This window comes from Cebus imitator, unplaced genomic scaffold (assembly GCF_001604975.1).
Source record: "Cebus imitator isolate Cc_AM_T3 unplaced genomic scaffold, Cebus_imitator-1.0 Scaffold261, whole genome shotgun sequence".
In the NCBI taxonomy this organism is placed as follows: Eukaryota; Metazoa; Chordata; class Mammalia; order Primates; family Cebidae; genus Cebus; species Cebus imitator.
The window spans coordinates 4,574,710-4,589,939 of record NW_016107576.1 but is presented as its reverse complement, the minus strand read 5'-3'; the positions used below and the strand labels follow the sequence as shown (position 1 = coordinate 4,589,939).

General features: G+C 48.3%; 1 protein-coding gene across 1 annotated transcript in view; it reads right to left on the bottom strand.

Annotated features, from left to right (window-relative positions):
• Nucleotides 1-4,437: 4,437 nt before the first annotated feature.
• TSHZ3 (teashirt zinc finger homeobox 3) overlaps nucleotides 4,438-15,230 on the bottom strand; it is a 76,068-nt gene continuing 65,275 nt past the window's right edge. The window contains exon 2 of the mRNA XM_017499876.2: nucleotides 4,438-9,244. Within this exon, the coding sequence (XP_017355365.1) occupies nucleotides 6,039-9,244 (3,206 nt within the window). The 3' untranslated portion in view covers nucleotides 4,438-6,038. The remainder of the gene's footprint in view (nucleotides 9,245-15,230) is intronic.

Here is a 15,230-nt window from a genome sequence, read left to right as displayed (position 1 = left end):
TTGGCTAACTGTGGATGTTAATCTCTGGAAAAATCACCTTTCTTATCATCTTAATCATAGGGAATGATTTATTAAGAATATATTAGTACCTGGCTGGGCACAGTGGCTCACGCCTGTAATCCTAGCACTTTGGGAGGCCCAGGAGGGCAGATCACAAGGTCAGGAGATCAAGACCATCCTGGCTAACATGGTGAAACCCCGTTTCTACTAAAAATGCCAAAAAAAAAAAAAAATTAGCCGGGTGTGGTGGCACACATCTGTAGTCCCAGCTCTGTGGGAGGCTGAGGCAGGAGAATCACTTGAACCCAGGAGGCGGAGGTTACGGTGAGCTGAGACTGTGCCATTGCACTCCAGCCTGGGTGACAGAGCCAGACTCTATCTCAAAAAAACAAACAAAAAGAATATATTAGTACCTGACATTATACTAAGGTGGCAGAAAAGCAGTGTCTCTGATCTGTTATCATTAGAATGTAATTTTTAAAAAACGTGGATTTTTGGAACAGAGGTGGGGCACTGACATCCCAATGCTGAGCCTCCAGAAGCCGTGGACTTACCTAAGCCACCCCTGATGTCCACAGCAGTACCTGGACTGAGTCATCATCAGACTGTCTGGTACGGTTCCAGCCTTCATGGACTGTCAGGCCGCTAACCAACAATTTGGCTGATCTATTGTCTTGGCAGGGCACGGGATGTGGTTCTGAATCATCCAAGGCTTTGGGAGGCAGGCCTTTGGAACCATGAAAGCCCACCGATTCCAGGGTTCGCTTGCCTTTAAAATCCTCTTGGGGGTCGCCTCCAGTCAAATCCTTAGGGGCAGAAAAATGGCGCCCGTGAGCCAAACAGCATCTCCCTCTGGCTTGTGGAAACTCAATGGAGTGAGAGAAAAATAAGCAAACTCCCTGGAAACAAAACCCTGGGTTTGATCGCTGCTCTGCAGTGACACCGGGAATCCAGCCCTCAGCTGCAACAAAGCTGCCACACGCTCATTTGGTTCTGTCACAGAGGGGCTTGTCTTCCCCGAAGCTTTACACTAAGAGACAGAGCTGAAGTCCTACCCAAATGAGCGACATTATTTCCAGAGCTAACTATAGTATATTTTACAAAGGCTGGTAAGCCCTGGCAATGCAGGGAGGTCCAAGCCTGAGCACCTTTTCTGTGTTTTGTGAGGTCAGCTGAAGGCTGAAACGGATCTACCAGCACAGGGTCCCAGGGGGGAATATATGTTCAGGTTGCCTTTGCCAAAGATTACACGTGCTCACTAATAAATCCCCAGAGAAAAAGAAGGCTTATGTTTCCATTACCAAAAGAATAACTATCTGGCAGAGTAACGATGGTAATTTCTCCATTAGCTAAGACGATAATAGCTATTATTTTAAAGTTAAAGTATTTATTATTAAAGAGCGGTGTTGGGGTTTGTGTGTTTTCATTGGTATGGCTGCTTCCTCTAATATAAAGTGTATTATTTTCCAGCTAACTAGTCAACAGAATGAAACGGGATTGCAATTTTCCAATTTCAAAAGGACTGTGGCAGATGAATTTGAAAAAAATAAAATCATTGGATTCATTAAAAAAAAATTTTTTTTTTATTAGATGACTTGGGAATCTCTAAAGATGATAGTTTTCATCCCAGACTTGTTTGATGCAGCCTGGCTTCCCATTAGCCCCTGTCTCTCTGCCACTCATGAGTTTCTGACTTCAGAATTCTGCTTCCTCAAGATGGAGCTGGGTGGCTTAGAGGGCCTTTTTTCCTCTTTAAGTATTTCGTCACTACGTCTCTGGAACTGTAGGTGGTCAGGGGTTGGGGATCAGTGAAGTCTGCCCAGCTGGAGTGGTCTGAACTTGAGGAAGAAGCCACGAGACTGCTGCCCTGCACCCAGCTGGGAAGGCTATGAACACATCACCTCTGTCTGAGTGCAGGGCAGAGAAGGGCCTATTTGGTGGTTATCAATATATATATTTTTCCTTTTGCAGAATGAAAATAGAACAGAGATGCCAAGGAGATTGGGTCCTCATCATAACCAACCCTCTCTAACTTACATGTAAGGATTTTGGTTAATTATAGAATTCTTGCTGCCTAAAACTTAAAGATACATCACTGATATTTTTGCTAAATGTTGACTGCAGCGAATCTCTAAGATGTGGCATATTGATTTCTTGTTGTGAAGTGAGCTGTTCAAGCTCCATTTAAGATTTTCATCTTGCATGTAGCCCTGAGCACATCATAGCACCATAAATTAGTTAAATTGCACATTTATCACAAATGTTATTTTAAGATACTGCGTAAATGTGATGGTTGGAAGATATACAGTAAGACTGCAACAAGCCGGGACTTGGGCGGGGTGAGGTCAGGGTCACCTGTGCACCTGTGATTAAAACCTCCCTCCCTTGCCAACATCCCCCCTCCTCCCTGGACCCACTGAAAGGCCTGACTTGAGCGACCAATGTCTTCCTCCATTCACTTTCTCGAAACAGCAACCACAGAACATGTGCACAACCACAGCAGACGTAGAGTGGGACTTTACATCTTCCTGTCTTATCTCAGGGAAAGCAGCGCCATTCTGGGCTAGGGGTGGAAGATTCTTCCAGACAGTGGTCCAATCTTCAGCCAGGCAAAGGTTCGGTAACCTCAGGACAAAATGGCCCCGAATTTCCAAGTAGGGCAAGACCCCAACAAGCCATACCCGCCATGCTGCCTGGTTTATGACATTGTTATTGTGCCAAGTGAGGTTTGCACTCATGCCTAGAGCCCTACTGCCCAATTCTTAGTTTCTTTAGAGATAAAATTAATTCATGGATACCCCCTCCACGAATATGAGCAGTACCTTCCTGGCTAAACGTCCAAGGTGCCAAACGAGCGAGAGAACCGGTGACCTACCTTGGCTTGTCAATCCTCACTCTGACCCCCAAATTGGAAAGATGATCCCGAAAGTGGGGTGAGGAGGAGATGGGCAGAGTGTGTTGAGTCCTTCTCCCAAACTGTCAAGAGCGGGGTTCCTCCGTCACTCGTACAAATCCCATCTCCCTTCAAGCCACATGGGCCCTGGTGGTGATGGAAGTGTTGTCAGTTTAATCTGTTAGATGCAGGACTTTGGATTCTAATAAACCGATGCTATATTTAACCTGTGAAAAATTCAAGAGTGGAAATCTGGGCTCCAGGATGTGAAGATGCAGAAGGCAGGGGAGGGAGGATGTGTCTATCCCCTGAGCCACATTCTTCGGGGAGCCGGTCCCGGAGGGAGACCTATGTGTCCATCAGCTCCTCCCAGGTAAAGGTCAGTGGGACAAAGAATGGGTCATTAAAGAACCAGGGCCGGCCATGGAGAAGACAGGGCCTGGGGCAGGCCCTGGACCAGGAGGGGAACCTGCCTTCTTCCCTGCCTGTCCACAAAACCCACCTGTGTGCCACACCCTAAGGCAAGAGCTGAGCTAGCATAGCACTCTATATGCCAAAAAAACTCATTTTAAATTGTAGTGAGTTTCCCCCTAAAAACCCAGAGAAAGATGGAATGCCGAGAGAAAATAGAGTAGACAGAAAAATTTGGACTCTCTTGAGAAAAAGGGGCGGGGACGAGCGGAAAAACCGTAGGCGTGTTGCCGAACATCTCTGAAAGGGCTTAATTTAAATTTTTAATAAAAGGGGTTTTTTTTTTTTTAAGTTGAGGTGTTTTATGTATTACATGGATGTAATACATCTCTCATTTGTATAATTCTAGGTTAGGAGCTATGATTCCGCATAACTGTGAGAGTAGTTTGAATATAGTAATAAAGGTATTTTACAATTTTACATGATGTTCCCAGCGTTTTGTTGGCATGATTTGCCGGGGCTAATAAAAGCATGTGATTATCATATAAATGTTCTCCCCCTCCTCCCCTGGATGGGTTCAGTCTCCTCCCACAAGCCCCCTGCCTGCTTAGCCGTGGCTGTTTTAACACAGGAGAATCTGGGACCCCAAAGTCCATCTACCCCACTTGGTTCTGTTTCTGTGGCTGTTTTAACACCGGGGGGAGAATCTGGGACCCCAAAATCCGTCTGCCCCACTTGGCCCTGACCCCTGTGACCCCCGTGCATCCAGAAAGGAGATCAAACCCCAGCAACCCCCCTGTGCAGGTCACCAGGTGTGACCGGAAGCTCTGATCCTAGGGGTCGGGCCATGTCCCTTCTGCACTGAGCATCTAATTCTAAAGGCATGTCTTCCTTTCTTGTGAATGCTTATTCCCGGTGCAGATTCTATTCAAGCCGCCTCTGAGTTAAGTGCTCCCTGCTCTCCAAACGCCAAAGTTCACTGAAACTCCCCCTGATTTACGCACAGCTTCCGACTGCCAGCACCTGGCAGCCGCAGCAACCAGCTCCGTCCTAAACAGATCGCATACAATTTAATTTTAATGTGCTCGTTAGTCGTAGCACATTTCAGACATAATTGTGAACGCAACACAAAATTATAGCAAAAAGACGATTTTAATGCTGCCGTAGAAAAAAGGGTTATAGGAAGAGTCACATAATGGTGCTTCATTGTCAACAACCAAACAGGGCACAGAGTGTGTTACGGTGTCTGTGCTGTTTACATGCCAATATTTTATACAAAGGTTCTCATATGGTGTCAGCTGTCAGTTACTTCTGCAAATTAACTGCCAAAAATGGAGAAGAACAGAATCACTTGGAGAGCCGGTAACCACGGGTTACCTTTCATAAGCCTAAAGATAAAGCTGCAGTGTGGGATCTTGGGAGAATAATTAGGAAGAACAAAACAGAAAGTTACCAATTGAAATAGAAAGGCTTCCTACAATATGGAATAGCAACCAAGAGGGCTTATAAATAAGTGAAGGAGGTTGGATCACAGAATGCCTCATGACTTTTAAGCAAAGTATTACAGTACAAACATTTTAAAGGCTTTATCAATGTTTAGGAAATACAGTACAAGTTCTCTCTCTTTTTTTTTTTGTTCTTTTTTTTTAACCTTTTCAAATAGACTTAACCCTTTGAGCACTGAGTTTATTTTGAGCGTTCTTTGATTTCTAATAAATACCTTTAAAAATCATGTGCAAAATAGTTATGCCTGCCAGGGATGTTTTGCCCGGTCTCGTTTATTCAGACTGCTCAAAACAAATGATAATATGATGCTAATAAATATGTATAATTTAAACATGAACCTCTATCAATATAGATGTACTGTATAGCAAAACAAACTATCATACTTTGCTTTCAGATAATGTTTCTGTATACTTTATAAATGCTATCTGTGGTATTCTTCTGTATAATTTACAATGTTTGCGTGTAAAAAACAAAACCCATAGACCTTAAAAAAAAAAAAAGAAATATACACTATACATAGGCACAGCTTATGCCCAGAGCATAGCAGGTGCATAAAACACTGTTGCTATAAATGCAAGAAAAAAGGGTCATTTAACCACAATCACATTTGTTTCATAAGAGAGTCTGAAATCTATACAATATATACATCTATGTTTCAATGTGAAAATAATATTCTTTTAAATTTCAAGGCGTGTTATACCCCTGCAGACCTGCATAAATGGAGGTTCATATTATTCATTATAACTAAGCTGGTAAGGAGTTTAAAAAACAGAGCTTCATACATTATTATTATTTCATTTTATTTTTTAACCAAATTAATGCAAAAGTGCTTCAAAGTACTCAGAGGGCTAAAGATGAAAGGTGAGGGATGCCGGCACACTCGAGTCTCGTGGAAAAAGTGTGCCTGATTTCGTTATAAATGCTTAATTAAACTGTCTGTTAATGCATGCAGCTTGAAGCATCGGAGGATGCTCACAACTAAATCCCATTTACACAAAGTTCCAAACACTTACCACTGCATTTTAACCTTCATATTTTACCAGTAACAACAGCTGATTATGCACCTCTATTAAACACTGTACAGTTATACAAAACAGTCCAGCCCAGAGTGATTCTCTGCAGTTAAAATAAGAACATGTGCCAAGATCAACAAGTCAGAGGGGGCCTGAAGGTGCCTTCCACAGTTTCCCTCAAAGCAAACTGCAGTCCTTTCTATCAAAAGCAAATGCTACTGCTTCTCTAACTCAGAGACATACAGAAGGTGGTCTTCCGGAGATTTCCCGTGTGTTTTGCTAAGGTGGAGTTTAACAGCGTGCTTGCTGGCAAAGGTCCGATTGCAAAGTTTGCACTGATAGGAGGTCCCCAGGTCCTCCTCAGGGGAGGACGTCACCATTTTTTCTGATGGTGACTTGGTTTGTGCTATCTGATTGTTTATCTGTTCAGTGGACAGTTTGGATAAGTCCCGTAGCCGGAAGCCTAGGTGTGACTCTAGGTGACTGATGTACGTCGAAGGAGTCCTGATTTGGGACGCACAGTCGTTACAAAAGAAGACAGGGTGGCCAGTGTCCAGGTTTTTGAGGAACTTTGTTCCACCTGTCCTTCGAAGCTGGTATTTCACGTTGGCCAGCCAGTGGCTGATGGTGGTCATGGACAGTCCAGTGAACCTGGAGATATGCATCCGCTCCTGGGGGCTCAGGTCTGACATGATGTACTTTCCTTCCGAGGTCTGCCGGAGGCTGGCGGCAAACTGGGCCTGGAGGATCAGGAGGTGCTGGGGGTTCCAGTTTGACTGGCGGCCCTTCCTCTTCTGGGCAGGCGTCGACTCCTCAGCCTCCTCCAGAGTGGCCCCGTCAATGTCAGACTTCTCGGAGATGCTGGAAGGAGTGGAGGATTTTGACGTGTGGCTCTCTGTCAAGTTCTTCAGCATATCGGATATATCTGACAAGGCATTCTCGCGTAGCGGCGAGTTTGACATGAATGATACGACGGCAGATGTCTTTGCCGTTGTCACCGTGGATGAGGAGGTTGCCGGGGCTGTGGACGTGGGTGACAGAAGCACTGAACCCAAGGAGCAGGCTTTGTCACTCTTCCCTTTTGTCAAGTCTATGGGCTGGTCATTGTTGACGTGGTAGAAATAGCGGTCAAGGTGGTCTGCCTTCTTGGACTGCAGGGGCGGCGGGGTGGCCACGGCGGCCTTCTCCGCCAGGCTGTTGCTCATCTTGAAAAGCATGCTCATGGGGTCCAGGGCAGGCAGGGAGGGCTTGGCGGCCTTGCCCAGGTGAATGTTCATGACTGACTGCAGGGCGCTCAAAGGGTTAACAAAAGGCTGTTCGGGTGGGTGGTCGGTGATGATGGCCGTGCTGCCGCTCAAGCTGCTGGCCAGGGGCTTCACCAACTCCTTGCCGTTTTCCACCGGCTCGGCCAGGGGGCTCCCGTCCTTGCACCCATCCCGTGGGGGGCTGGGGCTGCTCTCCTGGCTTCGGAAGCCCCCGTCACTGGACGCCTCCATCTTGATGGGCTCCCCGACCTCGCTGCTGCATGGGGAGGGGGTGGCCCGCTTGGGCGGGGACAGCTTCCCATCTGGCTCCTTCATCTTCTCCTCCACTTTGGCAACTTTCTCAGTGACCTTTTTCACCAGCTCCTCCATGGCATGGAAGTTTGTCTTGGGCATGGGGGAGGTCTGGCTGCTGGGCGGAGAGACCAGGGTCTGGTTTTTCGTCGGGGAGACAATGTCACTGTTGCCAAACATGGGTTTCAGGGGCATGCTCTTCCCCGACGAACCCAGGGACAGTTTCATCATGTTGGGAAGTTGGTAGGCGGCGTGGATGCTGGGGTAGCCCCCCCAGCTAGGAGTGCCGTTCTGGGCCTTGTTGATTGCAGATGTTACTGTGTTTTCCAGGGATTTGAGGATATCGAGCCCTCCCTTGGGACTCTCTTCTAGGTCATTTTCAGTCAAGTAATGGTATTTGGAAGAGATGTCGCACTTCTCCTCTTCTTCACCAGGCTTGTCCTTTTGCCTGGATTTCTCGTCGGTGACCGTTTTCTCCTTGTCGACTTCCTTCTTGACCTCCACATTCAGTTTTGGGGAGATGCTGGCGGGTGTGCTGGAGGGGGACGTGAAGGTGGTGGCCGCCAGGGGCACGGACTGGACCTTCTCGTCCAGCAGGGTTGTGATGGTAGGCGTGACTGGCGTCTCCACAATGGGTTTCCCCTTCTTCATGGCCGAGTTGGTGACCTTGATGAAGTGGCCGGTGACCATCATGTGGGCTGTGAGCTCCTGCAGGGTGTCGTGTGAGCTCCCACACTCCATGCACTTCAGGATCTGCGACTTCCGGGCCTCAAAGTGCCACGCGTAGCTGGCCCCGTTCTGGTGGCCGTATCGGTTATTTGGCGTGATGTAGGGGTTGGAGTTCTTCTGAAGGGCATCGTTGGTGTCCAAGATGGTGGCTTTGGGGGTTCCACCTGTGGAATCCGGGGAGCTGGGGAGCTCCAGCTCCAGGGAAGCTTTCTTCCGAGCGGCAGGGATGATTTTGGCGGCGACAGGAGTGACGGGTTCCTTCAGAGGCACTTTTTGGTAGTGTTTTGTTTTGATCATATGGACACTCAAATCCTGCAGGGACTCAAAGGAGTGACCACAGTACATGCACTTCAGCACCTTCTGGGCGTCTTCCTTCCCTTCCATTTCCAGCAAGGAGCGTTTGCGAGGCTTGGACCAGCGCTTGGGGTTGTTGTTATCGGTCTCATGGTTGTCGTCCCGATAATGGCCCGTCTCGTTCATATGCACCGTCAACTCCACCAGGGTGTCATAGGCGGCGCTACAGTCCTTACAGCGGAACTTGCTGGCCCCCGTGAAGATGGAGCCGTAGAGCTTGCTGCTCTGCCGGTACAGCTGCACGGTGCTGAAGAGGCTGGGCTCCGGGAGCATGCGGCTCTGCGACACCTGCTGCAGGGTCTTAGCCATGGCGCTCTGGTGCCAGTCGAAGCTCCCGCTGCCACAGCTGCTGCTGCTGCTACTGCTGCTGCTGCTGCTGCCATTGTTCTTCTCCGAGGAGGGCTGGTGCAGGTTGAGGTTGAGGTTGGACCAGTAGGAGTTGGAGAGAAAGTTGTTGTACACGGCCTTCATCTGCTCCAGGCTATCCGACACGGTCGTGTCTTCCAAGGGGACTGTGACCTCCTTGGTCTCCTCTTCGTTCTTGATGGAGCCACTTTCAAAGTCAGCCATTCGGTCACTGGTCTCACTGATGTGTGACTCGCTGTCCATTTCGTGGCTAGAAAACTCGGCGGCCGGGGAGTTCTGGTAGCTGGGGCAGGCCCTGGTGAGCTCCTTCTCCGGGCACATGTACTTGGCCGAGGGCTCTCCATCTGCCGTGTGCTCCTCGGGGTCTAAACCTTCGTCCACCAGGGCAGCAGCCTTTAACTCTTCGGAAACATACGCTGCCATGATAACAGGTATGAACGAGAGACAGGTGGGATGGAATGAAGAGAGAGAGGGAGAAGGAGAGAAAGAAAAAAAAAGCATTAGTACGTGTTGATCTTACCTGGAATATGTTCTGGGCTCTCAGGAAAACACAGCAACCCAGATGGGTACATTTATTTGTAAAATTAAATAGTTAAAATGTGGTGTTTCTTTGGAGCAAAAAAAAAAAAAAAAATCTGCTCTTCAAACATAATTTGCCACCTTATTCTTCTCAAGGGGCAACAGCTTGAAATTAAAACTAAATTTGAAATTAATGAAGCACATTCTGGAGGTGGCATTCATTTCTAAAGTAATAAATTACTTGTATCAACCTCAGAGACAGCAGTTCCTGTCTGTCAATTAATATGTCTTATGCTTCTCCTACCCCTAATGCATTTCTTAACAGACAGATTCACAATTTAAATTAAGCAAGCATTTTTTACTCATTACATTTTTGAGGCTCAATCTTTAATAAATATAAAGTATAAAAGCATCAATAAAATTTTTACCAAGTAAAAAGAAAGTGCATTCATTGTAATAAATGAAAAACAAGATTTTATGGCTTTTTTTTTTCTTTCTTCCTTCTGGAAAAGCAGGTCTCAGAAAAGCTTAGAGGTAAGTTTACTGACAGGGATAGGTGTGGGTTCGTTCCAGTTGAGAGGCGACACCTTGACCGGCTACCACGCAGCCCCCAGCCCCGTCCCCCATGTGAACACTCTGCCGTTCACAGCTACCTGCGCACACACGCTCTCCATGCAGAATTATGTCAGAACAAGTTCAGGAAAATTGGTATGCGGTGCTCATACCTGCTGTATAAATATATACAAGACCTTCCAGTGGACCTTACAAATGTCAAAGTGTTTGCTCTTTAGACTACTTTGTCAATATTTACTCAGTATAAGCTTCATGGGCATCCAACAGAGATGCCGTCTTTCTGGAAGCGATGTAATGGGATGTAAATCCAACATGCATTCCCACGTAGGTGGAGGGCAGGCCACACGCCTGCAGGTTCTGAAAGACGCATATCCAGAGACGCAGAGCCTGGAGAATACTTGCGTTCACGCAACAGGGTGAATTTTTTTTTTTTTTCATTCTCTTGGATTTGGTGACTTGCATTACTCCTTACTAAACTCATCTGTCACTGCATACTGCATCGGAGTAGATTTTTGGCCTGTGAGGCGTGGCCAGCCCTGTGGCTAGGAACAATTTCAAGGTAAAGGAAAAGGGGGAAAAAGTGACTCTGTCCTGTCAGCTCCTAAATACTTGTTTGCTTCAAAAGGCCAGTGGGTAAACGTGTTAGGTGGCTGGAAGGCTGCAGTGCCAATTGCAAGGCTGATTTCTACGAAAAGCTCTTCAGAAAAGACGAAAAGCTTTGTTTGTGGAATTGACTCCGCTAACTTTAAAGATCTGTCCCTGTTCCATTTCACATCAGAAAACAAACCAACACCAGTGAAATGAGTCCCTGGAAGCCAAATGAATAGCCCCCCTCCTCGTTCCTTCCAGGACAAGTGTGATTCTGTTGCTCCTAAGCCCCTGCTTTCAGTGCCAAGATTCCTAAGTCGAGACACATGGAATCCCAACACTGATGTCATGTGAACTTGGATGGGAACTGTCCCAGGTACACACATCAGCTGCAGGGAGGGGGACGCTTCTGCTCATTTGCCAACTACAAAGCAACAGTCTTGTGCAGGAGCCATGGATGTTCTTTACACATGACCAGAAGGGAATGCTCTGCTGCAGTCGGTCAGCTGAGTGTGAGGTGCTGCGGGGAGCCTCAAGTTTGAGGTCATGCACTTTGAGATGACAAATTAAGATGGCAAAAGCTCTGTTCCTAGGGCCAGGACCAAATGCATACGGAAATACAGTGCTGGCCACTGGAGGCTCCCCTGCTGGCCACAGTGAAGACTGGCAACTCGTGCGTTGGAAAAGGAACAGGAGAAGAAAAAGAAAAGAAGTTGTCTCACTCTCCACCCCCTGCCCCCCATCCTGCGACAGGCTCCCTCAGTGTGCAGCATATTCTAGAAATCTGGACTCAAAACTCCAATGGGGTGGCAGGCCTGGAGGAAGAACAGCCAAGGCAGAGTACCAAGGCAGAGTACCAAGCAACCCAATTTGCCTGGACCTGTCCTGGTTTCAGCATTGAACATCCTGCATCTGGGAATCCACTCAGTCCTATGCGAACGGAACAATGGCTTGTTACCCTAGCTGGAGTACACAGTATGAGTGAGGTCAGAGCATCCAGGTGGGTCTCCAACCTCTCTTGTAATCCTCTCGGGGAACAGCCGGAGCAGGGTAGGCTGGGTTTAACTAGACATGGCCCACCGTCTGCAGAAGTGCACAGGGTACATGCACATACGATGTTTCCATAGTAGGGTTTTATTGTAAATGGGAAAAGAGGAGGAAATCCCATAGCTGCTGTCCCTCTCACTGAGACCCAGGGAAATGCTCAGGCTGTAGACGCCCGTGATGTAGATGGGCAAAGATATCAAAGCCCCTTCTTTCCTGCAGACTCCCCTTGGAGCCAGTCTGCAGTACAAACCCCACACCCTGGGGATTTTGCTCCTATTACAGTAGCTCCCATGAAATTAAGTCTGGGAGAGAAATGGCCCCACAGCAGCCACTAAGAGAGGCCAGAAGAAGTAGAGCCAATAGTGAACATGACAGAATCCTCGTGGGTGGAGGCTGCCAGGTGAATGGGGAACACAGGGGCTCTACCAGCCCACCTCCCACCCAGGAGCAATGCATCTTCCATGGCTAGCGCTTTCCCCACCCCTGCTGCACAAGCACCAACGCAGCCCAGGCTTACCGGACCACCCCTCCCCAACACATGCACCATCAATGACGTGACCGGCTCCCATCCCGGGCTGGCCCACAACATGCACCGATATGCTTTGTAAATTACACAGCAGTGTCAGCATGCGATCAGTCTGATGACCAAAGAGGAAATTAATATGGAAAGAACAGGCCAACCTCTCAACCTCCCTGGTGGGAACAAGATCCAACTCAGAGGAGGATTAAAAGACTCTAGTGCCAAGGAGAACTGGGTCCTGGAGACACCTGCCCTCACCGCACACCCCACCCCTGGCCTTGTCATGGTTTCTGAGGGTACTTACAAGCGCATGCCCTCATGGCTATGATGGGAGCCTCATTCCCTGTTCAAATGACCATTTTCTTTTCTGATCCGAAGGTGTATTTCCTTAGGTGGTACCTAAGACTTTTACCCACTGGTTCTCCCCTCCACATTAAAATAAAGGGAAATGTCAGATATGGTGGCTCATGCCCGTAATCCCAGCACTTTTGGAGGCCAAGGCAGGTGGATTCCCTGAGCTCAGAAGTTTGAGACCAGCTTGGGCAACATGGTGAAACCACACCTCTACTAAAATACAAAAAAATTAGCTGGACATGGGGGCACACGCCTGTGGTCCCAGCTACTCCAGAGACTGAGGCAGGAGAATCACTTCGACCTGGGAGGCATAGGTTGCAGTGAGCCAAGACCCATCACTGCACTCCAGCCTGGTGACAAAACAAGACCCTATCTCCAAAAATAAACAAATCCATGAAAATAAAAGAAAATACCCATCCTTCCACCATGCTTTCCAATAATTTCACTACTCTGAGAATATCATTTATCCTTTTGACTACTGAACTTTAAAAATGTTCAAGAAAATGGAAATGGACCCAGTGAGATGAGGGAATTACAGGATGAAAGGCGCTCCACAAATGTGCATCAAGCACCCACAGGAGCCAGGCAGGTTTCCACACACTGAGCAGGGCAGAGTTTTCTTCCTCTAGGCCTCCATCTCCCTCTCTGAATGATATGGCATACTAGAGTAATTCTGGTAAGGTCCTTTCTCGGCGACGTGTCTATCATTTTATTGCTTTTCTGAGAAGGTAAAGAGCTGAGATGTAAAGTTACTTAATCTGGTTCCTTCTCTGCAAACGCCAACCTCCCCAACACTCAGCAAATCGGGTCTTTCCTCAGTGCTTTCTTTAGACTGAGCTTGACATGGAAAGCCCCTGTCTGGATAGAGGAAGGGCTTCTGGAAGCAGGCACAGCACAGGTCCTGCATCAGGCAAGGAGGGGAGGAAAGACTGGGTGTTTCCAGTCACTGTGCAGGTGGTGAGAAGCCAACAGCGGCACGGAGGGCTGCCGAGAACCTGGTCCCCACCAGCGGCAGGCCCTGTCTACCGATTCCACCTGACAATGCATCACGTGTGACCTTGGGAAACTCTGCTACTGTCTCCAATGGTGTTTGAGATTATTTAAATTCCTTGTTGCTGCTTCATTTTTTGTGCATTCTTGACTGAATTCTCTAAGGGCGAGAACCTTCCATTCTCAGTCTTACAGGCAGTAGGGGAGCATTGGATGGTGGCTGTCTCATTTCAAAGAGGTTACAGGGGGTCATGTCCAGCAGCAAGGAGTTGTAACAGGCTTTGTAACAGGATTCTGCCTTCTCTCTGCAGCCTCCCACACGGGACCAGTCTAGCCACTAGCATCTCTCACCTCATCCCCAACCAACTCCTTGACTCCAGCCCTAGCCCCAGCTATTAATCTCATCTCCAAGCAGAAGCTGCTGAGATTAATATGGAACGGCGGGCTGGTCATGTCACCTCCCCATTTAACACCCTCAGTAACTTCCCATTGGGCTCAGAAGAACATCCAGATTCCTCGACTTCCTTCCTAAGGAAGGAAGTCCTCCGCTGTTCGGCCCGTCTCCCCTCCAGCCCCTCTCAGCTTCTGAGATGCACCAAGATCTCTCACTCCTCACTGTCTGGCACTGCCTCCTCTGCTGGAAACCCTGGGGCAGGTGCAGTGAAGTGGAGAATGCGGAACCCACGCTTCCCCAGGCCTCAGGGAAAAGGCTCTTGGGGACCACACGGCTTTGACTCCAGCTTTTGTCCCCTTAGCAATGGGGATCACTTGTCTACGGCCAGATGTTCCAACGCACTGTCAGCTTTCTGTGGTCGGGACCAGACCCCACACCCCCACACCCTAGATACCAGCCGCAACCCTACTGTCCGGCCCACAGTGGCCACTCAGTGCATGTCAGTGGGATGAATGAATGAATGAATGGATGGACATCATAGATGGCTGCTTCACACCTCCTAAATAGTTGCCAAAATATCCTGAGTGGATCCTGAGTCCAGCCAATCCCAATGCAAAGCAGATATGCTGGGGTGAGACCCAAAGCCCATCCTAGACCAGTTCTGTCTGCGTGTGACTGGCACGTTCAGCAGTGCTACTTCATGAGGAAAGGTCTCTGGGGTAGACTGGAACCCACCACCATGGAAGACGGGAGGAGACACCCCAGTCGGTGGTCTCCTTGCACTGGAGTCCCTCAAGCTCTGCCCACACTCAAATATCCTCTTCAGGAAAGCATTATTGGTTGGGTGTGGTAGCTCTTGCCTATAATCCCAGCACTTTGGGAGGCTGAAGTGGAAGAATCACTTGAGCCCAGGAGTTCAGGACCAGCCTGGGCAACACAACAAGATGCATCTCTATAATTCTTTTAAAAATTAACTGGGCATGGTGGCATATGTTTGTAGTCCCAACTACTTAGAGGCTTGAGGCAGGAGGATCACCTGAATCAGGAGGTTGAGGCTGCAGTGAGTTATGATGACACCACTGCACTAAAGCCTGGGTGACACAGTGATTCTGTCTCTTAGAAAAAAAAAAAAAATAGGTCAGGCGCGGTGGGTTACACCTGTAATCCTAGCAGCACTTTGGCAAGCTGAGGCGGGCGGATTGTCTGAGCTCAGGAGATTGAGACAATCCTGGGCAAGGTGGTGAAACCATGTCTCTACTAAAAATACAAAAATATCAGTCCAGCATGGTGGCGGGTGCCTGTAGTCCCAAGTACTCGAGGCTGAGAGGCGAGAATCGCTTTAACCTGGGAGGCAGAGGTTGCAGTGAGCTGAGATCATGTCACTGCACTCCAGCCTGGGCAGCAGAGCAAGACACTG